Source organism: Castor canadensis, chromosome 9, assembly GCF_047511655.1.
Source record: "Castor canadensis chromosome 9, mCasCan1.hap1v2, whole genome shotgun sequence".
Taxonomy (NCBI): domain Eukaryota; kingdom Metazoa; phylum Chordata; class Mammalia; order Rodentia; family Castoridae; genus Castor; species Castor canadensis.
The window spans coordinates 10,142,959-10,169,343 of record NC_133394.1 but is presented as its reverse complement, the minus strand read 5'-3'; the positions used below and the strand labels follow the sequence as shown (position 1 = coordinate 10,169,343).

At 37.2% G+C, this 26,385-nt stretch overlaps 1 protein-coding gene across 1 annotated transcript in view; it reads left to right on the top strand.

Annotated features, from left to right (window-relative positions):
* Mgat4d (MGAT4 family member D) overlaps positions 1–26,385 on the top strand; it is a 60,279-nt gene that overhangs the window by 26,878 nt on the left and 7,016 nt on the right. The window contains exons 6-11 of the mRNA XM_020171501.2: positions 7,629–7,742; positions 9,333–9,408; positions 13,523–13,637; positions 16,328–16,458; positions 19,961–20,068; positions 21,327–21,471. Coding sequence (XP_020027090.1) covers positions 7,629–7,742; positions 9,333–9,408; positions 13,523–13,637; positions 16,328–16,458; positions 19,961–20,068; positions 21,327–21,471 — 689 coding nt within the window. The remainder of the gene's footprint in view (positions 1–7,628; positions 7,743–9,332; positions 9,409–13,522; positions 13,638–16,327; positions 16,459–19,960; positions 20,069–21,326; positions 21,472–26,385) is intronic.

Below are 26,385 nucleotides of genomic sequence, written 5' to 3'. Positions count from 1 at the left end.
TCTGTTTTTGGGTCAGTACCATGCTGTCTTTGACACTCATTGTAGCTCTGTGATCTATTTTGAAAACAGGTATTGTAACACCTCTAGCATTGCTTTTTTCGTTTAGGATTGCTTTGGCTATTTGTGGTCTTTTGTATTTCCATATGAATTTTAGTATTGTTTTTATTAGTTCTGTGAAAAGCATCATTGGTATTATGATGGGGAGTGCATCGAGTCTGCTACTTTTAATTCTCTTTATCCATAAACATAGGAAGTCTTTCCAGTTGTAGTGTTTTCTTCAGTGTTTTATCATTTTCACTGTAGATGTTTTTCAACTTCTTGGTTTATTCATACATTTTTTGAGGCTATTATGAGAAGTACTGTTTCCTTGATTTCTTTTTCAGCATATTATTAGTGGGTAGGGAACCTACTGATTTTCACATGTTGACTTTGATGAATTTATTTAGCACTCCAGAGTTTTATCTTGAAGGGGCATTGAATTTTATCAAAGGCTTTTTGCATCTATTGAAAGGATCATGTGATTTTTTTGCCCTTGATCCTATTTCTGTGCTGTGTTACATTTATTGGTTTGTGTATGCTGAATCATGCTTTGTGCCACTGGAATGAAACCAACTTAACTATGATATATGACCTTTTTAATGGGCTGCAGAAATCAATTTGCAAGTAGTTTTTTGAGGATTTTTATGTCTATCTTCATCAAAAATATTGGTGAATTATTTTCTTTGTTTTGTGTCCTTACAGGTTTTGGGATCAGGTAATACTGGCTTCAGAAATGAGTTTGACAACATTCTTTCCCTTTCTGTTTAATGCATTATTTTGGGCAGCATTGCTGTTAGCTTTTTAACAGTCTGGTGGAAGTCAGCTGTGAATCTGTCTGGTCCTGGGCTTTTCTTTGGTGGGAGACTTTTTATTACAGTTTTAATCTCATTGTTTGCTATTAATCTATTTAGATTTTTTATGTTCTCCTGGTCCAGTTTTGGTGTGTCATATGCATTTAGAAATTTGCCCATTTCTTCCATATTTTCAGTTTTATTGACATATAATTTTCAAAACATTCACTAATGATCCGAAGGATGTCAGTGGTATCTGTTGTAACATTCCCTTTTTGCTTCTAATCTTATCTGGGTCCTCTCTCTTATTTATCTGTCTGGTTTTGGTGGTACTGGGATTTGAACTCAGGGAGTTATGCTTCCTAAATCCAGGCACTCTACCACTTGAGCCATCCTGACTCCCATCCCCCTTCCTCATTTTAGTTAATTTTTGTATAGGGCATTTTTGCCCAGGCTGGCATTGGACCATAATATTCCCACATAAATTGGATTACAAATGATATGAGCCACCACAACCAGCTTATTTGTTGACATGAGGTCTTGCTAACTTTTTGCCCAGGTTGACTTCAAACCATGATCCTTCCAATCTCTGCCTCCCAAGTAGCTGAGACTACAGATGTGATCCACTGTGGCTGGCTCTTCTCTTTCTTTTGGCAAGTTTGGCTAAGGTTTTGTCAATATTGTTTATCTTTTCAAAGAACTCACTCTATTTCATTATCTTTTGTATTCTCTTAATCTGGATTTCATGTTTCCACTCTGATCTTTGTGATTTCTGCCCTTCTACTTTTGGCTCGAAATGCATCTTTAGATGATTCATTGAGATCATTGATTTTCTAAACGTAGGCACTCATAACTCCCCTCTTAGAACTACTTTTGTCATGTCCCATTGCTTTTGGTGTGTTGTGCTTCTGTTTTCATTGGATTCTGGGAATTTTTTAATTTCCCCCTTATTTGTTCAGTGACCCATCATTCTTTAAAGGTGTATTGTTCAATATCCATGTGTTTATATAAGTTCTGTGGTTTCTCTTGCTATTGATTTCTAGTTTTGTTTCATTACAGTCTCATAAGCTATAAGAAATTATTTCATTTTTTATTTGTTAAGACTTACTTTACAGCCAAAATATAAACTATTTTGGGAAAAGTTCCATGTGCTGATGAAAAAAATGTGCACTCTGCTGCTGTTGGATGGAATATTTTGTTAAGTCCATTTGATCTAAAACAGAATTTAACTGTGACATTCCTTTGTTGACCTTTGTTTGAATGACTGACTTACTGGTGAGAGTACAGCATTGTAGGTACCCACTAGTGTTCTATTGGGCATATCTCCTCCGTTATGTTTTGAAGTGCTTGTTTTATAAAATTGAGTGATCCAGCATTTAGTGTATATTTAATCATTCATAATCATGTCCTTGATGGATTATTCCCTTTATAGATATGTAGTGACTTTCTTCATCTCTTCTAACTGATTCTGGCTTGAAGTCTGTGTTGTTAGATATAAGTATAACTCTTCTGCTTGCTTTCAGATTCCATTTGCTTAGAATATTATTTTCCATCCTTTTACTTTCAGCCTATGTCTGTCTTTGCTGTTAAAGTGTGTTTCCTGCAGGCAGCAAACAGTCATGTTTTTTCAGTCAGCCAGTCTGTCTCTTTTAATTGGGGAATTAAGAGCATTTACATTCAAGGTGATTATTGAAGGATAATGCATTAATTCCTTTCATGCCATTGTTTTTGTTCTGATTATTTTGAATAATCTATGCTTCCTTACTTAGCTTAGAGGTTTGGTGTTTTACTGAGTTAATAATGGTTATTGTTTTCCTAATTCTTGTTTGCTTATCTACTCTTCTCATGGGGTTTATTCTTTTTATGCTCAATGCTTGTGTTGACCTTGCCTCCTTTTCAGTGTGTAGGATTCCTTTAAATATCTTCCTAATGCTGGTTTATGCTTCATTTTATGCTTATCTTGAAAGGTCTTTATTTCTGCTTCAATTTTGGAGGATAACTTTACCAAATATAGTGATTTCGGTTGGAAGCAATTTTCTTTTGGGACTTGAAGTCAATCATTCCATCTCCTCCTGGCCTTAGCATTTCTGCAGAGAAGTCTGCAGCTGTTCTGCCGAGTTTGCCTTTGTAAGTAACTTGGCACCTTTCTCTTGAGTCTTCATTTTTCTGTATCTTTGGTGGTTCAGCTATAATATGACATGGAAGGGGGCTGGCAGAGTGGCTCAAGTGGTAGAGCACCTGCCTAGCATAAATGGGGTCTTGTGAACTACTGGCTAAGCCTGGCTTCAAACCACAATCCTCCTGATCTCAATCTACCAAGTAGTTAGATCACAGTCATGAGCCACAGGAAACCAGCATTCTCTTTCCCATTTATGTGGGAGTTTTCTCTTGAGGGCTTGGTCCACAGTACTGCTCACAAGAAGAAAACAAACCACAATAACAGCAACACCACCACAAAAATAAACAGATACAGAAATATAGGAAAAACAAATTAAGAACAAAAGCTATACCACCAATAACAATAGAAAAGAAAGGAGCAAAAATAATATAAAATGAACTAAAGAGTTTGAGAAGGGGGAAAAAAACAAAGAATAAAGACAAAGAAAAAATGAAAAAGAAGAAGAGATAAAAGTTCAACTAAAGAACTAAGAGGGCATCATGGTATGTACCTATAAGCCCTGCTACATGGGAAGCAGAGAAAAGAGGATTGGGGTTTGAGACTAGCCCAGGAAAAAGTCAGGAAGACCCTATTTTTAAAACTCAGCTGGTCATGGTAACACACAACTGTAATCCCAGCTAGGTGGAAGGTCATGGTCCAAGGTTAGTCCCAGGCAAAAGCACAAGTCCCTATCTGAAAAATAAACTAAAGCAAAAAAAGTATGGAGGTATAGGTGAAGTGGTAGGGCACTTGCCTAGCAAGCACAAGGCCCCAAGTTCAAACTCCAGTACTGCCAAAAAAAATTGAATTAAAAAACTGCCAGGCATGGTGGCTCATGTCTATAATCTCTAGCACTTGGGAGGCTGAGGCAGGAGTATTACAGGTTAGAGACCTACTTTGGCTACATAGTAAAACCTGTTTAAAAAACTTAATCCAATAAATAAAATTATATTAAAATAAAATATATTGAGAAGGAAAAACTTGAGTCAAAAATTCCTCCCAGCCACGGTATTTGGACTGGAGAAGTATCTTGCTAAGTCTTTTAATGTTGAAATCTGTATGGTAGAGAGCTGGGGTGGGGAGAGGCAAAGGTGAGGCTTGTGGTAATTCCTGTCGTTTCTACCAGTTTGGTTATTGGTGTGGGAGGTAGGCTGAGCCCTACCTGTGGTTCCTGTCAGGCAGATTAAGAGTATGTTGTCAGTGGTGGGGCTGCATTGCCTCCAGAAAGGTTTTTTATGTGCACCTGGAACTACAACTGCCCCTACCGAGCCTCAGGGCTAATGGTGGGCAGGTGCTCATTTGCTCCAGAGGTCCTCAGCCCATGCACCCCAGGCTATGGAAAATGTCCAAGCCGTGACACATTCCTGAATGCCTCAGGGAGCAGAGAACAAACAGAACATTGAGTCCTGCACTAGGGGATGGGGATGTGGGAACTGAGCAATTGCTGACCTTGGTCTTGTTCCTTTCCAACCCAGCCCTGCAATAAATCATATGTGGTGAGTCTTGCTCCTCACCACAGAGGGTAGGGCTGGTGACCACTGCACCTTCCATAGCCCATGCCCTCCTCCTCTCTATGACTGTCACTGGTGGCTATCTCCCACCAGTCACTGTGTAGGGTGCTCCCCAGAGATTTGAATAGTGATTGTTCTGTGTTTCCTGATCCTCTCAGGGTTAGTCCCTAGCAACAGGCCTCTTCTCAAGATGGTGCCTGCTTTTTGCACTGAGAGGTGGACAGCAAAAGAATGAATTTATTCTCAGAGCCCACTTCCCATGTGGAGCAGTCACTTTCAGTCAAATCCCTGGAGTGGATGTAAAGTTTGTAAAATGCTGTGGGCTTCTCCCATGGCTATGAGTGCTGGTCTGCTCTGTGTCTATCTCCAGGGCTGTCCGTGGGTCCAGCTCCCCTCTCCTGGGAGCCCACTGGAGTAAAGGACCACTTCAGACTTTTCTCTGTGTTTTCCCATCACCTCTTTCTTGATTCTCAGAATTCTTCCTCTCTTTCTTCTCTCAGAATATAGAATCTCCTTTGTTGCCCTGAGCCTTCTCACTTGCAGTCACATGAGGAATATTTCTATCCTGACATCTTACCCCAGAAATCTATTCCTTGCATTACTATTTCAGTTTTACAGATGAAGAAATTGAAGATCAGAGAGATTAAATTACCTGTTCAAAGTCTGTAAGTGACAGTGGCAAAGTTGGTACAGAATTTTCTGGATTTAAAGCCCCACCTTCTCTTTAACACAATGTCCTGTTCTTATCCCAATCACAATACATACTTCTTACATAATACTCACATTCTTCTATGTGTGTGTGTTTCTTCACATATCCAGGCAATCTTTGATCTATGAGCTATTTTAGAACCTTAACATGATTGTGCAAAACTGAAACCATATGAGGGCTGGGTATGGTGGTGCATGCCAATAATCCCAGGTATTTAGGAGGTGGAAATTGGGAGGATCTTGGTTCAAAGCCAGCCTGGGCAAAAAGTTAGAAAGACCCCTCCCATCTCAACCAATAAAGGGGGCCTGGTAGTGCAAGCTTGCATGGGAGGTGTAGGTAGGAGGATCTGTGTAAGACAAAAAAGAGTGAGAACTGTCCTGAAAAATAAACTAAAGCAAAAAAAAATGGGAGTGTGGCTAAGTGGTAGAGAACCAGCCCAGCAAGTGTGAGGCACTGAGTTTAAACCCCAGAACCACTAAAGGAAGAAGGAAGGAAGGAAAGAAAGAGAGGGAGAAAGAAAAAGAAAGAAAGGAATTAACCATATCAGGCAAATCTTAAACATCAACAATTGTGAGATTATCTCATAATCTGTAAACATTTGTCAGAATAGTATTCTCTTACTGTGAACTATAAATGTATAGAAAAGTGAAAAATATTGGAAAGCTAATTTACTACACTGTGGTTTAAAACATTAAAATTATTGAGCATTAAAGCGTTTTATTGCATTTAGAAAACTTATGAAGGGGTGCTTGCTTCCTCTTGTCATGAGTGAGCATCTTTTGGGTGCTTTGGAAAATTGTGCTGCCCCTTTCTGTGTTTGAATCAGGTTCCCTCTGTTGTCATTTGCATTTTTAGTGTCGTGAAATGTCTATGAGTTTCTTCAATGTGCAGTTTTAGACACATCGATTCCTATGCAGCAGTCTTGTCAACCACTTCCCATATTTATACTGAATTCACCTTTGCAAATCTTCATTTGCAGCACAGCTAGAGTCACTCAAACAGTGGAGGTGTCAATATTCCCACATCCAAATTCACTTTTGGTATTATCGCTTCTGTGCTTTCATCTGTCAGCCAGTTCCCTGTTTTTGATGAATGTCACATGGATTTGCTTACCATTGGGAGAAAGCAACACAATCCTTTTTCTGCCTTCTGTAAGGGAACTGGACAACAGATCACATGACTAGTCCCCAGCAGACATTGACGGAAGTGACATCATTAGTGGCAGTGCACGCCTGTTCTTTACATGGTGGCTTGTGCTCTGAAGAGCTGGCGGTGAAGTTTGTGTTTTGCTCAGTTATTCACAGTTGGTGGCCATGGTGACTGCAATGTGAACAGTGTCACTGAGGCAAAATGCTGTTATGTAACTAAACATGATGGCAATTTATACATTCGGTTGTAATGGTTGCAATTTCCAATTTTTCACATTATTGGGATTATGTATATAAAACTTACTCTGATTTGTCATTTTTCTTTTTCACAATACTGGGGGTTGAACCCAGGGCCTCCTGTGAGGCAGGCAAGTGCTCTACCACTGAAGCCACCCTTCCAGTCCTTGATTTAAAACAAAATTATGTAGTAAAAGGTAAACATTTTCTTGAGATACTACATTTTAATAAACATCACAATGCCTAAATTTAAATATCACTTAAGATCATATTACTTATCTTTGAAGGAAGCCCATTTATAATGTTCTACCTGGTCTCCCATCCTTTGCCCCAATAGTACAGGATTTATATGAGAGGGCTGGGGATGTAGCTCTGTGATAGAGTACTTACCTAGCATTTGTGAGTAGTGTTTTATGTATTTATGATGTACTTTTTGGTCTAGCAATATTAACTTTCAAAAGTATAGATGCTAAAAGGCACAAATAATCTTCCAAAGGGTTGTGGATTAGAGTTAGACTAACCCACATTGCTGTCTGGTTTCAGGAGCTGCATGACTGCTTAGTAGAACTCTTAATAAATTCAAACTTATACTTTACTTTCTTGTATTATCATAATCCATCAGTTCCATTATCTTGAATGTCAGAGTACATCTCTTAGTATAAACTGTAAAAACATTCTTTTTTAAATAAATAATGATTTAATGAATAAGTAGGGTTACAACTTGTGTCATTGACCTCCCCTTAGCATGACCTGTTTTTCACAATATTGCTTGTTATTTGCAATTTTTTATGAGGAAATTAATTTTAGATTGTATATTTTAATTTTTTGGTATGCCATTTGATATATTATTACTTTACAAAATAAGTATTTTGGCTAAAAAGTGGTAGTTATATGATACTGATATCATGTACCAACATAAAAAATAATTCAAATCAAAATATTATATGAACATGCATAAAGAATTTATTTGTAAGTATTTATGTTATTTTGGTAAATTAAATATCCAGCTAAACTTCCATTTACTTCCATTTATAGATTCAAAAGGCAACTGAAATTTGGGTCATTGGAGATCATATCAATACCCTCTTCTTTTTATCCAGACATTTTACTTGCCAACCAAACGATCGGGAACTCAGAAAAAATCAAAAGGTATGAGACATTAAAGAACAGCACCCTAAATAACTCATTTGATCTGCTGAAATCTTGACACCAGCACCTGAGAGGTACTATTTCAAACCTGGTGGTGTGCTGGACCTAGCTCCTGCTGGTTGCAAGAGCTGCCCCTGTGCCTCTTCCCTGCCCAGTGTCAGAGGCACAGAGCATCAGCAACAATGGGAGTGGAAGTGGGCAGAAACTGTATAGCAGGGATCTCCATCCCATCTCTCCCCCACCCCCACCATGTGCCAGCACACCACGTTCATAGACAGTAATCAGGAAAAGAATAATGATGAGGTGAGAGAGCCTGGGATTATAATTCATTGCACCTGGGTTCTGGTACCAGCCACCCTATATGTTGGCCATACTGGGCAGGTAATTTAGACTTTTTGTTAGTTTCCTAAACTTCCCAATGTATATAATAAAATATTATAACCGTAATATTTAACATGAATTACATATTTGGAAGAAAAGAGAATGCAATATGATAGTAATCTCAAAAATGAAAACCTCTGTGTGCCTACAAAGGATTATGTATTTTTGGGAATGCATGGGGTAGGTATTATGGGAAATGTATTATGGGTCCCTCAAAACTTAATAAAGAGAAGACAAGTAGAAAATCAGAAAAAGGTCTCTTCTCTTGGAATATAATAGCTTTCCTTTGTTTTAAATTATATATGACATGTCAGAATCTAGAAATATTTCGATATTTAGACATTAATATGCTCAGTTTGTAGTGTCATAAGGCTGGGAGTCAACCCCAACCTTGATTTCCCTCAGCCCTTTATCTCTGCCATCCTCCCTCTCATCCCCATTTCACCGGCTGGGACTTGGCTCAGGCCTTCACCTGAGATCAATTTGCTTTCCCCAATCCTAGCCCAGCCTCCCATCTCCTCAGATCCACTCTCCATACTACAGCCAGAAGACTCTTTCATTCATGTTGTAAAATATCCTTCATGATGTGGCCTCTGACAACCAGGCCACCATCGGCCTCTCTTCTGTCTGCCCTCTGAGTTCTGACACTAAGGTCACTCCATCTTTCCACACTCCAGGCCTGTGCAGTGTTTTTCACCCACATTCAGTGCCCTGGCTGTTTCTGCTCCACATGCCCCATCACACCATAAGACAGCCCTTATTGTTGATGTCCTCATATAGGAATTATCTAATTGTTCTAATCTTATAATTTTATGTCTTTTCATACTACATTATGAGATCCCTAAGGGCAAAAACTGCATTGTCTATTGCTCTTTGTTTATTTGAAACATGGCCTAAGATCCAGTTCAGTATTAAATTGTAATAACAATTCTTTAAACTTTCATATGAACAATATCTAAGACCAGAAAGAATAGTGACTTTATAACACAGAACAAAATTTAATTAACCAAAACATAAGATATGTAGATGATGTTTATCCTAGTTTAGCAATGGTAGACACTGTCTACTGAGTAAAGATGGGAAGCTTTTTAGTATAACTTCTTCATCAAAACATACTCAATTTTATTTAAGGTGCCTAACACTTGCTGTTAGTAAACTAAAGTTTGCTAATAATGAGAAATATTAACAGATTTTATTGCTTATCTTTAGGTGGCAAATGAAACAAGTATTGGATTTTTGTATTTTGATGCTGTATGCCCAACCCAAGGCCATATATTATTTACAGGTAAAAATGTGGTATATGGGCAATTTTAAATGAAACTATTATTTAATCCCTCCCTCCTTGAATTCCTTCCTTCCTCAATGTGTTTCTCTGCCTTACTATGTACCAAGAAAGTATAAAATAGTCATTATATTAAAATGCCCACAGGATGATTAAAATTGGTTATCTATTAATCTCCTTGTGGGGTTCACTGTAGCAAAGAAAACTATAGTTACCTGAAGCAAACAGAAAAGAAAAATCTAAAATGATGGGGGAAGTAGAAATTATAATGCAATTTCTGCCACAATTTTACAGATTAAAAATATTTATTTTGTTATTTATTTATTTATTTATTTGAGACATGGCTTTGCTGAGTATCCCAGGCTGGACTTGAACTCATGACCCACCTGCCTTAGCCTCCCAGGTGCTGCAATTACAGGCATGCACCCCATGCCTGGCTCAGAAGCAAATGTAATTTGAGCACTTACTGTATGTCAGACACGGTATGTGCCTATCACTACTACCATATATTGCCTCACACTTGTGAGTCACACAGTTCTATGGTGCGTTACTATTTGTCAAGATAAATCAGTCATTTGTGATTTGGATCCCCTCAATAACTGCGTATTGTCAAATATAGTGTTAGATTCCCAATGGTAAGTATGTGCCTCACCACACAGTCATTGTACACTTGTGCAAAGTTTTCAGAATATCATAAAGAAAGTTACAGAAAGTTCAAGATCTTTTCTATTAGGTGGATTAAAAAGGAAGATCTGCTGTTTACAAGAGACTGATCAAAAGGAAATAACAATTATCAACCTATATGTACCCAATGTCAGTCCCAACTTCACCAAACATACACTAAAGGACTTAAAAGCACATGGAAACTCCAACACAGTGGCTGCAGGAGATACTTTAGTACCTCTCTATCACCAAGAGATAGGTCATCCAAACAAAAAATCAAAGAAGTCCTAGAACTAAATGGCACCATAAATCAAATGGATCTAACTGATGTCTACAGAATATTTTATCTGACAATAACACAATATACATTCTTCTCAGAAACCCATGGAACTTTCTCCAAAATAGATCATATCTTAGGACACAAAGCAGACTCAGCAAATATAAGAAAATAGAAATAACCCCCTGTATTCTATCTGATCACAATGCATTTAAACTAGAACTCAGCAACAGCAGAAAACATGCAAATAATTGGTGACTGAACAACACATTGCTCAATGATCAGTGGGTCATAGTACAATTAAGAGGAAATCAAAAGTTTCCTAGAAGCTAATGAAGATGAAAACACACCAAAACCTATGGACCACAGAAAAGGTAGTCCTAAGAGGAAAGTTTATAGCCATGACTGCATATATTAAAAGGCAGAAATATCTCAAATAAATGCCCTTATGGTATCACAATACCTGACTTCAAAATATATTACAGACCATAGCAATAAAAACAGCATGGTACTGGTACAAAAACAGATTTGAAGACCAGTGGAACAGAATAGAGGATCCAGATATGAATCCATACATCTATGCCCACCTTATTTTTGACAAAGGTGCCAAAAACATACAATAGAGAAGTCAGCCTCTTTAACAAATATTGTTGGGAAAATTGGTTATCTGCCTGCAGAAAACTGAAAGTAGATCCATGCCTGTCACCCTGTACTAGTATCAACTCAAAGTGGATTAAGGACCTTAATATCAGACCTGAAACTATGAAGTTAGTACAGGAAAGAGCAGGGAATACTGTGGAAGCCAAAAAAAATACTATGCCTACAGGTATAGGCAAAGAATTCCTCAGTAGAACTCCAGCAACAAAGAGAAAGGATAGACAAATGGGACTACATGAAATTAAAAAGCTTCTGCACAACAAAAGAAATGGTTTCTAAACTGAAGAGACCACCCACAGAGAAAATATTTGCTGGCTATACATCAGACCAGATAACCAGAGTATACAGGGAACTCAAAAAAACTAAACTCCCCCAACATCAGTGAATCAATAAAGAAGTGGGCAACTGAACTAAACAGAACTTTTTCTAAGGAAGAAATCCAAATGGCCAAAAAACACATGAAAAAATGCTCACCATCCCTTGCCATAAAGGAAATGCAAATTAAAACCACACTAAGATTCCACCTCACCCCTGTTAGAATAGCCATCATCAAAAACACCACCAACAACAAATGTTGGTGAGGATGTGAGGGAAAAAGGAACCCTCATACACTGCTGGTGGGAATGTAAGCTGGTGCAACCACTTTAGAAAACAATATGGAAGCTTCTTTAAAAACTCAACATAGATTGCCATACGATCCAGCAATATCACTCCCAGGCATACACCCAAAGGAATGTGGCTCAGGTTATTCCAAAGGCACCTGCACACCCATGTTTATTGTAGCACTATTCACAATAACCAAGTTATGGAAACAGTCAAGATGCCCCACTACTAACAAGTGGATTAAGAAAATGTGGTATTTTCTTTGTCAAGTGGATAGAACTGGAGAACATCATCTTAAGTGAAGTTAAGCCAGGCTCAGAAAGTCAAAAATCACATGTTATCTCTCATATGCGTATTATAGACCCAAAACAAATGCAGTAATATCATTGGCCATGGGTCACACACTAAAAGGAGAAAGTGCATGGGAGGAATAGGGAAAGGGAAGGAAACCTAAAACTTGAATATGGTTGATGTGTTCACTGTAGAGGAGTGAATATAGTAATCTTAAATTGGCAGAGGCCACTATGGGAAGGAGACCAGAAAGTAGTGAAGAGATCTGGTAGAGATGAATCAGTGTGGGTTGCAGTATGCAAGTGCATGGAAGCAACACTAGGAATTTTCCTGTATAGACATCTTTATCTCAAACTAGTGAAAACACTGTCTTTCTTATTACTTCTTATGTTTTCTCTTCAACAAAATCAGAGAAGAGGAGGTCAGAACGGGTTCTGTTGTTGGGGTTGGGAGGGGAGGTGGCACAAACAAACAATGTATACACATGTAAGTAAATGTAAAAATGATAAAATAAAAGGAGAGAACAAATTTAAAATAAAAAGAAGAAGGAACAAATTTTAAAAAAAAAGGTCTTTGCTGTTATTGAGAGGAAAAAATCGTTTTTGGCTTGGCAGTACAATAGAAACACAAGATCTATCCAGTGTTTTCTTTCCAGTGTGAAATTCCACATCTGCTTTGTTCCCCATAACATACCTGAGGATGTCCACATTTTTTCTCAATCATTCAGGGGGCTCTTAGTCTACAGATTACTTGTAATGCATGTTAAGTCAAAATGAAAGCCCTTTTTCAGTCTCACCTCTCTAGTCTAAACCTTTGCTCCATTTTTGTAGCAACTGGCTATGGGTAGGAGTGCACTCCCAGCTCCCTTTGATCACCTCTCTGTCAAGAACCACTTTGTCAGCCACAATAGCTGGAGGGAGAACATGTGAGCCCTCACCTCAGGAACAAAGCCAGTTAGTTTTGCTGTGCTCTGGACGTGTGCCTCTGTGCCTCAAGTTACTGTGTTGAAATCCTAGCCTCCAAAGTGATGGCAGTAGGAAGTGGGACCTTTGGGAGATGATTAGGTCCTGAAGTCAGATCCCTCATGATTATGATTTGTACCCCGATCAAAGAGTCCCCAGACAGCTAAGATAGCCCTTTTGCCATAGAGGATGCTATCCGTGAAGACACACATCTGCTGGCGCCTGGACCTCAGACTTCCAACACTCCAGAACTGAGAAATCAATGGTCATTGATCATATGCCAGTCAGCTATGGTGTCTTGTTAGAACAGCCCCAATGGACTAAGACAGTGTTAAACTAGAAACTGAAGTACTTGTGAGGATGAAAATGGATTGGAGCTAGTAGAGCTTCCCTAGGAAGAGTTAAGCTGAATGTTTCAGTTTAGAATTTTGAAAAGAAAAAGATGCTCTTTGGTCTTGTTAGTCTCAGAATCAGAGAACGAAACTTGGCTGACTGGAAATCTCTTTAGTGATTTTATTTTTAAAAAATAAAAGTATTATCTCATAAAAAGTTTTTTTTCAGTGTATTCTATTTTAAGTGTTCTGTTTCAAGCTAATATTAACTCAAAAGAAATATTGAGGGTACTGATGCCTTTTGGGTTTATTTGGCTTTGTTTTCTTTTCAGCTGGAAGATGATATCATAGCTAAAAAGATGTACTTTACAGAAATGGCATATTTTGTAAATAATATTGCTCCAGAGAACTGGTTTTTTGTTGAGTTTTCAGAGCTTGGATTCATAGGTAAGCAATAGATCGATTTTGTTGGATCAAGCTTTTTAATGCACAATATCCTTAAATCTTTTTAAGGACTTATCAAAGAGGTCGTTGCTAAATTGAAAGGAATGCTGTGGTTCCTGCATAGATTACAGGAATTTTGATAGCAAAGTCAGATTCAAGTATCTGAATTGCAGGTAATATACTTTCGAAAGAAAATTTTTTTTTCTAGCGAGACACTATAAATGAGCAAATCAACCTATATATGTTATAAAAATATACACTGCACATATAAAAACATCAGAGTGTAGAACACTGAGGGTGGGGAAATGTAGCTCGGTTTATAGGAATTTTATCTCAGGGATATTGGACCCTAAAGTCTCTACAGTGTCCAGTATGTCAAGGCCGCCATTCTTAATAAATATAGAAATAGGGTATGATTTGTACCGGTCATAAAACGTTCCTAACACCATGCCTGTAGTGTGATTCTTCCTTGATGCAAGTCTTCTATGGACTTTTTGGCCTTCTGTCCTCTTTCTCTTTTTTCCTTTGAGCCTCCGGGAGGCCAGGTGAGTTGCTGTGCTCCCCATGTCACAGCAGTTGACCTTAGTGACTCCTGCAGTTGCTCTTATTTTACATGTCTGAAACTCCTCTCCTGCCTCTCATTTTCTCCTTCCTCCTAAGAGGTTTTCACTCTAATATGGTCAAAATATAGGCTGGGGGTGTAACTCAAGTGGTAGAGAACTTGTGCAGCAGTGTTCAAAATATAAGTATTCATGTGTATGTGTAAAATAGTTAGTGTTTCTCATGTTTACCTGTTTTAAATTTTCATAAATTGTAATACAATAAGCTTTTCTTTCTTTCTTTCTTTCTTTTTTTTTTGGTGTTACTGGGGTTTGAACTCAGGCCCTTGAGCCATACCTTCAGTCCTCTTTATTTTTAGTTATTTTTTTCAACTAGGAGCTCATGCTTTTTGCCCAGAGCCAGCCTCAGTCTTCCAATTTATGCCCCTTGCCTCACTGGGATTTCAGGCATGTACTGTCACACCAAGCTTGTTTGTTGAGATGGGGATCTTCCACACTTTTTCCCAGGCTGTTCTCAAACCACAGTCTTCTAAATTGCTGCCTCCTGAGTAGCTGGGATTATGATAAACCTATTTCTGTTCCTTATATTTTTATTGCTAAAAGTAGATCTTAAACTCTCAATATGTTGCTTTATGTTTGCTCAGCTTATGTTTCTTACTACTGCTAACATCCTGCATAATAATTCCTTTGACTTATTTATTCTGAGTGACCAGCTTTCATTATTGCCAATTTTCTGCTGCCATAAAGAAAATGAAATGGCAGATATGTCCCCTGCAGAGGGGTCACTGAGGACAAATACAGCTGGTTTATGGTACTGCCAATGCTTTGCCAATCACCTGGGCTCTCATTTGAGTTCATCTTCCTCTTATGCTTGTCAACAATTGGTTTCATCTTTTTTCTTTTTCTTTTTCTTTTTTTTTGGACAATCTGAGAGGTATAAACTTCTCTCTGATTGCTAGTGAGGTCCGTATGTTCTACTTGGCCACTTTCTGACACAATTTAAGACCTCAAATGTTTTTCCTCAGCCTTGGTTAAAGTAAGAATTATGAGTAAATGTTTACCTGACGAGAGGCTCAGAGAGGAAGTAATCTCATTGCAGCATTACTCTGGGAATTTAAAATTCTCCAGGAATTTGTTTTTCTCAGCAAAGTCAAGTGCAAGAGGCATAGAGAATATTTATATCCTAATCATCACAAAAGTATGCTGAACAAGGATCCCTTATATATGTGTCTCCAAAGTCTGATGTAGGCTTAACTTTACAAAGACTTTGCTTTTTGTTATCACAACAGCACCTCTGTTAGTTACCATTTACCAAAAATACACACTTGCTAAGTAGAAATTTACAGTAAGCTGACAGCAGATAAGGAAATGAATCAACTATTTCCACCACTCAGTCACTAGCTTTGGTTACCATGTAAATGAGTGCACATGCTAAAATACAAGTGTACACTTGCTCAACTGATCCACAGAGATCCAAGGTCCCAGGGAAAATGCAACATGACTCCAGCCTACTGTCATGTTTAATAACTGGAGATATTTTACATTATTGACTTTGAAGTGAACATTTAACTGAATTATTTCCCTTCACCTGCATTTGAAAATGAAAGATTCAGTGTATTAGAAAAAAGTAATTGGATTTAATGGAATCATATTCTGAAAATATAGTAAGTCTTTAAGAGTCATTAATATAGCATTCTTATCATGCAACCTCCAATATTGAAATAACACATTTTTAAATTAAAATTACCCACTGATGGTAACTATTTCATAGATTGATTAAGTGATACAACTGTCAGATAAAAGATCATAGCTTACAAAGTTAAGTAGGAGATTAGAGCTCTTAACTCTCCATTTTATTTATTTATCACTTGACTTAATCAATTTGCATTAGGTATCAAAAAGTTGATTTTCTGAGAATATTGGCTGCTCTAAACTTGCTTACACACTTTCCCCTTCAGAACTGGTAACTGTAATGAATACCTAAGCAGATATAGTGCTTTACTTTGTCATCTTCCAATCTTATTTCTAAGGAATAAGATGTATTTAAGTTATGATCATTTTGCTCTTTTCTCATGGTAATGGAATGGACAACTATCTGTGAGTTATTTACATTAATTTACTTTTTCTCCACAGGAAAACTATTTAGATCTGAAGACATACCTGACTTTGTACGCTTTTTTTTGATGTTCTACAAAGATAAACCCATAGATTTGCTCCTGGAAGACATTTTTCTGGTAAAAATGTGTGGAAAAGGAGAAAATCTTGTGAGTATTTCTTTACCTTAAAAATGTGAAATGTTTTAAGAAAATACTGTCTAATGTATTACCTAAAAATTACCTAAAAACTCTGATGAGTGCATTAAATTTTCAAACTTCTAATATCCTAAATTTTACTGACATTTCCATATATTAGATGAAGTAATGAGAGGACCAAAACACAGTGAGAAATGTAAACACAGGGACAAAAGATAGAGAGAACAAAAGATAATGGTGGATATAAATTCAATCATCCTAATATTTACATTAAATATAAATGGTCAAAATATAGCAACTAAGAGATCATCAGGATGGATCTGTTAAAATGGTACCACTATGGTATCTATATTCAGTTCTACTATAAAGTATAGATTAAAAGAAATAGATGAGAAAAAGACAAACCATGCAAACAGTAATCAAAGGAAATTTGTAGTGGTGCCTCTATTAAACTCAAAGTGACCTTCAGAACCACAAAAACAAAACAGGGATCACAAAAGATATTATATGCTGATAAAATGGTTTTGCCAGAAGCATAGCAATCCTAAAAGTATATGCATCTGTCAACAGTGTCTCAAAATACATGAAACAGAAGCAGACAGAGCAGAAAGGATAAATGGACTCATCTAACATTATGGTTGGAGACTTCAACTCCTCTCGCTCAGTAATCCACAACACTAGTAGGGAAAATAAGCAAAAATAAAAGAACTGAATAATAACATGCACCAGCTGGAATTAATTGATGTCTAAAAACCACTTACACCCACAGCAATTGAAAATACATTCTTATAAAATGCCCATAGAAGTGTCACCAAAATAGTTGTGTCTTGGATCATAAAAGAAAAAAGTTAACAAAGTTAAATTGAAATAATAAGATATATGTTCCCTGACCACAGTATACTTAAATAAGAGATCAATAGCAGAAAGGTAACTTGAATATGGAACCACACATTTTCCAGAAATCCTGAGTGAAAGAGGAAACCTCAAAGGAAATGCAGAAATGCTGAACTGCGAGAAAGCACAGTGTGTCAACATCCACAGATGCAGCTAAGGCACTACATAGGTATTTATAGTATTAGCCTGGTGTGGTGGCTCAGGCCTGTAATCCCAGCTACTTGGGAGGCAGAGTTTGGGAGGATCACAATTTCAAGCCAACCTGGGTAAAAAGTGACATCCCTATCTCCACAAATAAGCCAGGCATGGTATTTTATATCTGTAATCCCAGCTATGTGAGAGACTGTAGGTAGGAGGTTCATGTGGCAAAGCTGTCCCCAGGCTAAAACATAAGACCCTACCTAAAAAATAACTAAAGCAAAATGATAATAACAATTCTAGAAATAAAAATAATAATAATAAAAGAAAAAAGCCTGGGATATGACTCAAGTGGTAGAGCAGTTGCCTGTCTGTTGAATTTGTGTGAGGCCAAATTCAAACCCCAGTGCCTCCAACAACTGTTTTAGAGCATTAAATTTAAATCTTAAAGGAGAAGAAAGATCTCACATTAATAATCTCAGCTTCTACACTAATAAAGTAGAAAACCAGAACAAAATTAACTCAAAGTAAGTAGAAGGAAAAAATAATAATGATAAAAGCAGAAAATGATAAAATTTAAAGCATGAAATCCCTGGAGAAACTCAATGAAATCAAAAGCTACTTCTTTGAAAAGCAATGACACTAATAAATTGCTGACAGGACTAACATTTAAAAAGAGGACACCGTTACCGATATTAAAATGACAGAGGGAATATACTGACATACTTCATAGACCTTAAAAGGATAACAAAGGAATATTTCAAACAGTTATATGTACATAAATTCATAAACTTATAAATGAAACAGACCATTCATCAAAGAATCACAAACTATCTATCAAAACTCATCCAAGATGAAATAGGCAAGCTGATAATCATATAATTGAATTAATAAAAACCTAAGAAAGAAATTTCTAGATATGGATGACTTCAAAGGTAAATTCTTTCTAAACACTTGAAGAAATAATGTCAGTTATATATCTCTTAGAAAATAGGATAGAACAGGAAACCCATTTTATGAGGCCAGTATCACTCTGATTTGAAAACCAGACAAGGACAGTATAAAAAAAGGAAACCAAGATTCCAGTACTTGGAAAGCTGAGACAGGAGATTTGTGAATTCAAAGCAGTCTGGGCTACATAGTGAGACTCTGTCTCACAAAACCACAACAAAACAAACAAAACCACAAAAAAAAAAAAAAGAAAGAAAGAAAAGAAAACTGAGGACAAATATTCCTCATTAATCCAGCCACAAAAAAACCTTCAACCAAAGAACAGTGAATTGAATCCAGAAATATATAGAAAGAATAATACATTATACCAGTTGGTGTTTATCTTATGACTATGTGACTGGTTTAATATATGAAAACCATACCATAAGCTCCATGGATTTAAGATTCTAAGGAAGAAACATGACATGTTACTATCAATGAAGGCAGAAACCTCATTTGACAAAATTCAACTTCTTCATGATTAAAAACTCCCAGCCAACTAGGAATAGAAAGGAAGCAGGACCTCATCAAAGTGAAAAGGTTTTGTACTGAAAAAGATACACTGCTAAAAGATGAAAAGATACCACAGACTAGGCGAAGAGATTGCTAAACCCTGTATACAACGAAAGAGCTATGGTCACAATGGATATAAAATACTCAAACCCCAACAATCGTTAAACAAATGACCCAATTAAAAAATAGGCAAAGGACTTGGACAGTCATGCTACTGTGAAGACTATCTTCTGTTCTGCGGGGTGCATCTTGGCTTTATCAACAGCCAGAATGTGACAGTATTCTCACACTGGGATTTCACTATCAGCTTAGCAAATACTATCATGTCAGTTGAGTTTTAACTCCTCACTTTTATTTGATGTTAATTTAGCTTCAAGTTCACTTGCCACTAGATCATTAAGCTATTTTACAGTTATAAAAATGGTCCCTAAATAAATTTCGCTACCTGCCAGTGGTAGATGGAAATGCATCTAAATTGTCCTGCTACTCTAAAAGTGCTTTTGTAGCTCAACTTGGGATTCTTTTTTCTGAATTTATGTCATATAAAGTATGTAAAATAATTCCCCAGTAGTGATCATAATCATTTCAAATGTTGTTTGTTTTTTAAAAAGAGTGTTGCCTCAGGCCATCTTCCTTATTTTTATTTTTATGAAGACAATCCAAATTCTTTTCCAATAAATGTAATATAGACTCAGTAGTTTAATCATATACCTCTATTATTTAAGAAATGATTTAGAAGGATATAGTTCAATACAGAATTAATCAAGGAATGCAGGAAGAAAAATGCAGAATTATATAGTCTGACATAAATGGATAGAGTAAAAAATACTTAAAATTTCATTTAAGTTAGTAGAATTCAAAGAAAGGAGAGGAAAATTATGGCTGGTGCAAAAATAATAAAAAAATTGCAATCAGGAAATTCAGTAAAAAGGAATATTTTGAGCCTTTACAGAAGATTATTGTTTGTCTTTTTCCCCAGAGAAACTGTGTGCAACGAAATCATGAAACACGAGTCCAGTATAAACCATCTCTTTTCCAGCACGTGGGTATACACTCATCGTTGTTTGGAAAAGAACAACATCTTAAAGTAAGATTTTCAAATATACCTTCAGTAATATATAATGTTTCCTGAACCTATGAAATCTTTTCTTTTTTGGTACTGGGGTTTGAACTAGGGCCTACACCTTGAGCCATTCCACCAGCCCTTCTTTGTGATGGGTTTCTTTGAGATAGGGTCTTGTGAACTATTTACCCAGGCTGGGTTTGAACTGCGGTCCTCTTGATCTCTGCCTCCTGAGTAGTTAGGACAAGTATGAGCCACCAGTTCCCAGCTGAACTTACAAAATCTAACTTAGAAATGGAGGGATGACATGAAACTGTAATACTCAGTTATGTTAGCAGAAGTATATATTGTGAAAAGAGTTTATAAATTTACAAATCATTTTTAAGGACCCAAGTAGTCTATAACAGTCAGAAAAATTCAGCCTACATCTCTTTGTCTTACGGTTTTCAGCTATGACATTCAAATAGTAAGACTCAAAAAGTGCATTGAAAATCATAATAATATTCTTTAGTCTAAAATTCAAAATTACAAATAAAAATATTTCAAAAATAAAAAACCTTTATTATTTAATTTATGCGTATCATTATTTTTATTTATACTACTGCCTACCAGATGAAGAAAAATTCAGCATTGTTTTATGGATAGTCATTCTTAAACGCTACATCATTTTTTTAAACAATATTACTGATAATTGACTGAGCCTCTGTGTTAGTCAGCTTTCTTTCACTGTGACAAAATATCTGAGGTAATCAACTTACTAAGTATTATATTCGCTCATGGTTTCAGAGGTTTCATTCTGTGTTCACTGGGTCCTGTTGTTTGGGCCTGTGTTGGCAGGAGCACATGGCAGGGGGACTGCTCACTTCCTGGTGGTGGCTGGGAAACAAAGGGGTGAGTCACACTGTCCTTGTCAATGGTATCCCTACATACCTTCACTTCCTCTCACTAGGTTCTACCTCTTAAATTTTTCACCACTTCCCAACAGTGCCATAGGCTGGTGACCAAGCCTTTTCACATGGGCCTCTGGGGGATGCTTATCCAAAGCATAGCAACATCTTGGCAGAGTAGAATAAGCAAGGCATTCTGAGTCACAGTGACCTAGGAGTGTCTTTGTGATATTGGTCAAGCCCTGACATTCCTCTAAGCTTTCTCCATCTATGAAGATGAAGAGTTTGTTAAATAATCCTTACTAGATGCAAGATGGCAGATTAGAAACACTCATCATTTTGACTCCATGAATGAGAAAAGTCAGATAATTCAGGACAGACTCTATTCGGAATAGAAAGAGAAGCGCTTCTGGAATCACAATGAGGTGGCAGGACAGCAGAAAAGCACAGAGAAACAGAGAAAAGAAGCAAAGAGTTCCAACTCCAACCCCAGTAACCCTGGGAGAGGGGGAAGAGGGGAAGCTGAAGACATGGTACAAGGTGAAACAAACAGCCCTAGTGACAATCTGGCAATTTCAACTGCAAAATAAGCCCATACCCTCTGACAAACCTTCAACCCAGTACAGGGATTTGGTGAGACAGAGACTGGCCCAATGTGCAGCACTCCATAGAGGTGAGGATATTCCCAGCAGTCACAAGCCAGAGAAGGAGCTCCTGGAGGATTCACTTACCACTGGATCTGCCTTGGGGGGTCTACTTAGGGGCGGTCGTAAAGAAAACCTTCAAGTTGGAAAGAGCAGAAGACCTTGCCTTTCTTTGTTCTGGGCTTTTTTGTTGTTGCTATTTGGGTTTTTTTGTTTGTTTTTGCTCGTTTCTACCATTAACCTCCAAAGATCTCCTCAACTCTACTAATCAAGCAAAGATCCAAAAGAGACTCAGTGTGGACCCAGCAAACCGGTGGGGATTTTGACTATTTCATGGACAGCGCTGCTTGAGATGGCAGGCTGCATACTACTCACAACTGGCCTACAAATTAGCACTTGGAAGAAGAGGGCAGGCATCCCATAGCAGGAACCTCGGGGGGATGAGCAACCCACACTCTCTAAGCCCCTGGGCCCTACCCTCCCTGCCCTGGAATTAATCGTCCCTGCCTGCTGGACAAGCCACCATGCTGAGAAGGCCACACTTTGCACTCCTCCAGGCAGCCTCACTGTGGAGTTAAGAGCCAAAATGTCGCATGGCTGTAAAGTACCACTTGCTTGGATCCATGCTTCTGAAGGAACTCCATCTGCAGGAAGCCTCACCCCCTGAAGCTGTTGCTGTAGCTCCCACCGCCAACCCACAGGGGCAGGTTGCACCTTGAAGGGAATTGTTCCAGACCCCTGCCCAGAGGGAGTCAGTACCAAACACAGGGGGCTGAGCCCCACATGGATGTCTGAGGGTCAAGGATGGAAGGAAAATTTCAGACACAGGACAGGGCCCAGTGTGTATTCACACTTCTCCTCAGCAAGTAACATAGAGTGGTTTGTTTGTTTTTGTGGTGGTTGTTTATTTTGTTTCCCTTTTTCCCCAACCCCAACCATTGTGTATTTCTCTATAATAACTAAGCAGTGCTTTCACACTAGTATTTCCTGTCTTTCCTCTTTCTCTACCTTCCTATTTCTTTCCTTCCCCACCCATGTTCCCATATGACTTAATTTTTAATACCAACACCTTCATCCTTTATTAAGCTCCATAAGCGCCCAAAGTACTTTATTGCACATCTGATTGAGGAGGTAGTTGAGGTTTCCAATGGTTTTTCACACTTAAATATCTGGTTTGTTGTTGAATTATTGAACTTATTACTGCTCTTAGCTCTTTCTCATCTGAATAGAGTAAAAGAGAGACCCACAACATAGAAGTCACAACATAGAAAAACAAATTATATGAAAAAGCAAGGCAATATCACTTCCCCAAAACTCATAACAACTTAATTTCCAAATTCTAAGGTACTGAATTGGCTGAAATGCCAGATGAAGAATTCAAATATCTACTTTGAAAAATGATCAGTGACCTCAAAGAGGACTCAAACAGATAAATGAATGTAGGAAATAAATTCAAGACCTAGACAACAAAGTCAGAAACATGGGTGAGAAATTCTGCAAGGAAATTGAAATTGTGAGAAAGAAAATGAAAAATGTTAGAAATAAAAGCTAAATGAATCAAAACACTGTAGACAGCATCATCAACAGACAAGATCAAGTAGAAGACATAATAGCAGGGATGGAGAATAAGGTCAAGGAAATATTGTGCTCAGACAACAATGAAGAAAAAAGAATGAAACAACCACGATCACAACCGTCAAGAACTCTGGGACATGATAAAAAGACCTAACCAAAGAATCCATGAGGTGGAAGAAGGAGCTGACATACAAACTAAAGGCATAGAAATTATAGCCAAAAAATTCCCAAGTCTTGGGGATAGATGTAGACACCAGTGTACAAGATGCATTTCAAATCCCAAATAGACATGACCAGACAAGAACCTTGCCCTGTCATGTCATAATTAAAATGCCAGGGGTAGAGAACAAAGAAAAGATATTGAACACTGTAAGGGAAAAATGCCACCTTGCATACAAAGGAAGACACATAGGAACCACAGAGCTCTCAACAAAAAACCTAAGAACTAGAGAAGCAATGGGACAATATGTTTCAACCTCTGAAAGAAAATAACTTTCAACCAAGAAAATCAAGAGATCTCAAAAAACCTAACGAATTGTGTACCTCAAGCACTTAGAAAAACAAGAACAATCCGAACCCCAAATCAGTAGATGGAAAGAAATAATAAAATTAATAAAAAATAATTTTAAAATTAAAAAATAATAAAAGGGCAACAGGTAATGAAATGGAGACAAAAGTAGTAGAACAAATCAATGAAACAAAGAGTTGGCTCTATGAAAAGATGAACAAAGTTGAGAAAACTTTTAGCTGAATTAACTAAAGGAAGAAGCAAGAAGATCCAAATTCATAAAATTAGAGATGAAAATGAGGAATCACAAGAGACAGCAATGAAATTCAGGGAGTGTTAGGGAGCAATGAAATTCAGGGAGCTTGTTCTCTAATAAACTGGAAAATCAACAAGAAAGGGATGTTTCTGGATGGATGAGACCTACCAAAATTGAACCAAGAGGATTTCTACCGCCCAAACAGACCTATAAAAAGCAATGAATTTAAAGCAGTAATAAAGAGTCTCTCAACCAAGAAAACCCCAGGACTGGATGGATTCACTGCCTAATTCTGCCAGATCTTTAGAAAAGAACTAACACCAATGTCTCCTCAAGCTGTTCCAAAAAATATAAAGGGAAGCAATGCTACCAGACTCATTCTACAAAGCCAGGATTATCCTAATTCCAAAATCAGGTAACAAAAAAAGAAAGTTATAGTGCAGGAATTTAGAGGCATAGGCAACAACTTCCTGCCTAGGACTCTAAAAGCTCAGGAAATAAGAACAAAGACTGACACATGAAACTGCATCAAATTAAAAATTTCTGCACAGCAAAGGAAACAGTCACTGGACTAAAGAGGCAACCTACAGAATCGGAGACAATTTTGCCATCTGTCAAGAGATAACAACCAGAATACATAAAGACCTTAAAAAAACTAAACAAAAAACCCCAATAACTCAATTAATAAATGGGCTAATGAATTGAACAGATACTTCTCAAAGGAAGAAGTACAGGAGTGGCTCAAGTGGTAGAGCGCTTGCCTAAGCAAGCGTGAGGTGCTGAGTTCAAACCCTAGTACTACAAAAAAAATAAAAAGTACAAATGGCTAAAAAATACAGAAAGAAGTGTTCAACATCCCTGGTCATAAAGGAAATGCAAATCAAAACAACATTGTGATTGCATGTCACCTTGGTCAGAAGGGGTGTGAGGGAAAACGGAACCCTTATACACTGCTGGTGGGAATGTATTAGTGGAGCCCCTACAAAAATCAATATGGAGGCTCCTCAAAAACTAAAAGGAGACCTGGCATTTGACCTGTGAGACTACTCTTGACTATATATCAAAAGGAATGTAAGTCAGGATACAATAGAGACACCTGCACACCCACGTGCACTATAGCAATATTCACAATAGCCAAGCTATGAACTCTGCCTAGGTTCCCGTCAGCAGGTGAAAGGATAAAGAAAATGTAGTATACATACACAGTGAAGTATTATTCAGCCACTAACAAGAATAAAATCATGTCTTCTGCAGGCAAATATGTTAAGCAAAATAAGCCAGATCCAGAAAGACAAATATCACATGTTCTCTCCCCTATACAGAATGTGTGTGTGTGTGTGTGATATACAATATAATTGTAAGTGTGGGATTGTTGGGTAAGGCAAACAGGAAGGGAGGGAAAATAAGCATATTGTGTCCAGATACAAAGAAATTCACCAAAAACTGTTAAAAGTAAGGGGAGGGGATACCAGGAAAAGAAAGTGAAACGGGGTGTCAGTCTGGCCAGAGAACAATATATACTGTTTGGAAATTCCATGGTGAAATCCCTTTGTACAATTAATATACACAAATAAAATTTTAAATAGCCCTTTTATGGTCATAAAACACTGTTGGCATCTCTACCATTAGCATCTTCACGCAACAAAGAAAATGACTGCTTCAATCTTTGTCATCATTCATGATCTACACTTTTTCTGCTAGTTCCTCTCTGTCTTTAGTATTTTGCTGCACCCATCAGAGGAGATCCTGGCACATAGGGGAAATTCGGCCTATTTTAGCTCTGAAGCCAATAAATGTGAGCATCAGACAAGACAAAGAAGTGACCAGAATAGTGAAAATCTAACTGTTGGGAATCTTTATGCAAAAATAATAATAACACCATCAAAACATATAAACCACTGCAGCAAATGTTTCAGAAAGAAACTGATCTATACCATTTTTGGTGCTATTATAATGGGATTCTTTTTAAACATTATATATTTTTGATAGGTAAGATATTTTAATCACCTTTGTAAATTCATGACAAATTACAAAGAATGTACACACAATCTTTCATGTTTTAATGTCATAATCTTGGCTTTTTTCGCTTTATACTTCATACTATCAAAAATAGAGATCAATAATTTAGTAGTATGTCAAGTGTCATATTTAAATTATTTTTTAAATTTCAAACAGGATAACTTTTATTAGGAGTTTCATAAGTCTAACAACTTCTTTAAAAATATCAGACTCATTCTTTGGAAAAAATGGCATAGCAAGAATAAGACTTTCTCAACTTTTTAGAGAGTGGATAAGAGACTACATTATATTTTTTAAAACTAAGCCTTCAATAATAAAGTGGTAAGTGTAAAAATTGCTACATATACACAATTATTGGATATTTGTTGATCTTACTTATTGTGTTTTATATGCATTCAGCTTTTTGTTGCTGTTTTCTTTAATATTCATTCCTTTAAGTGATCCTAAAAAAA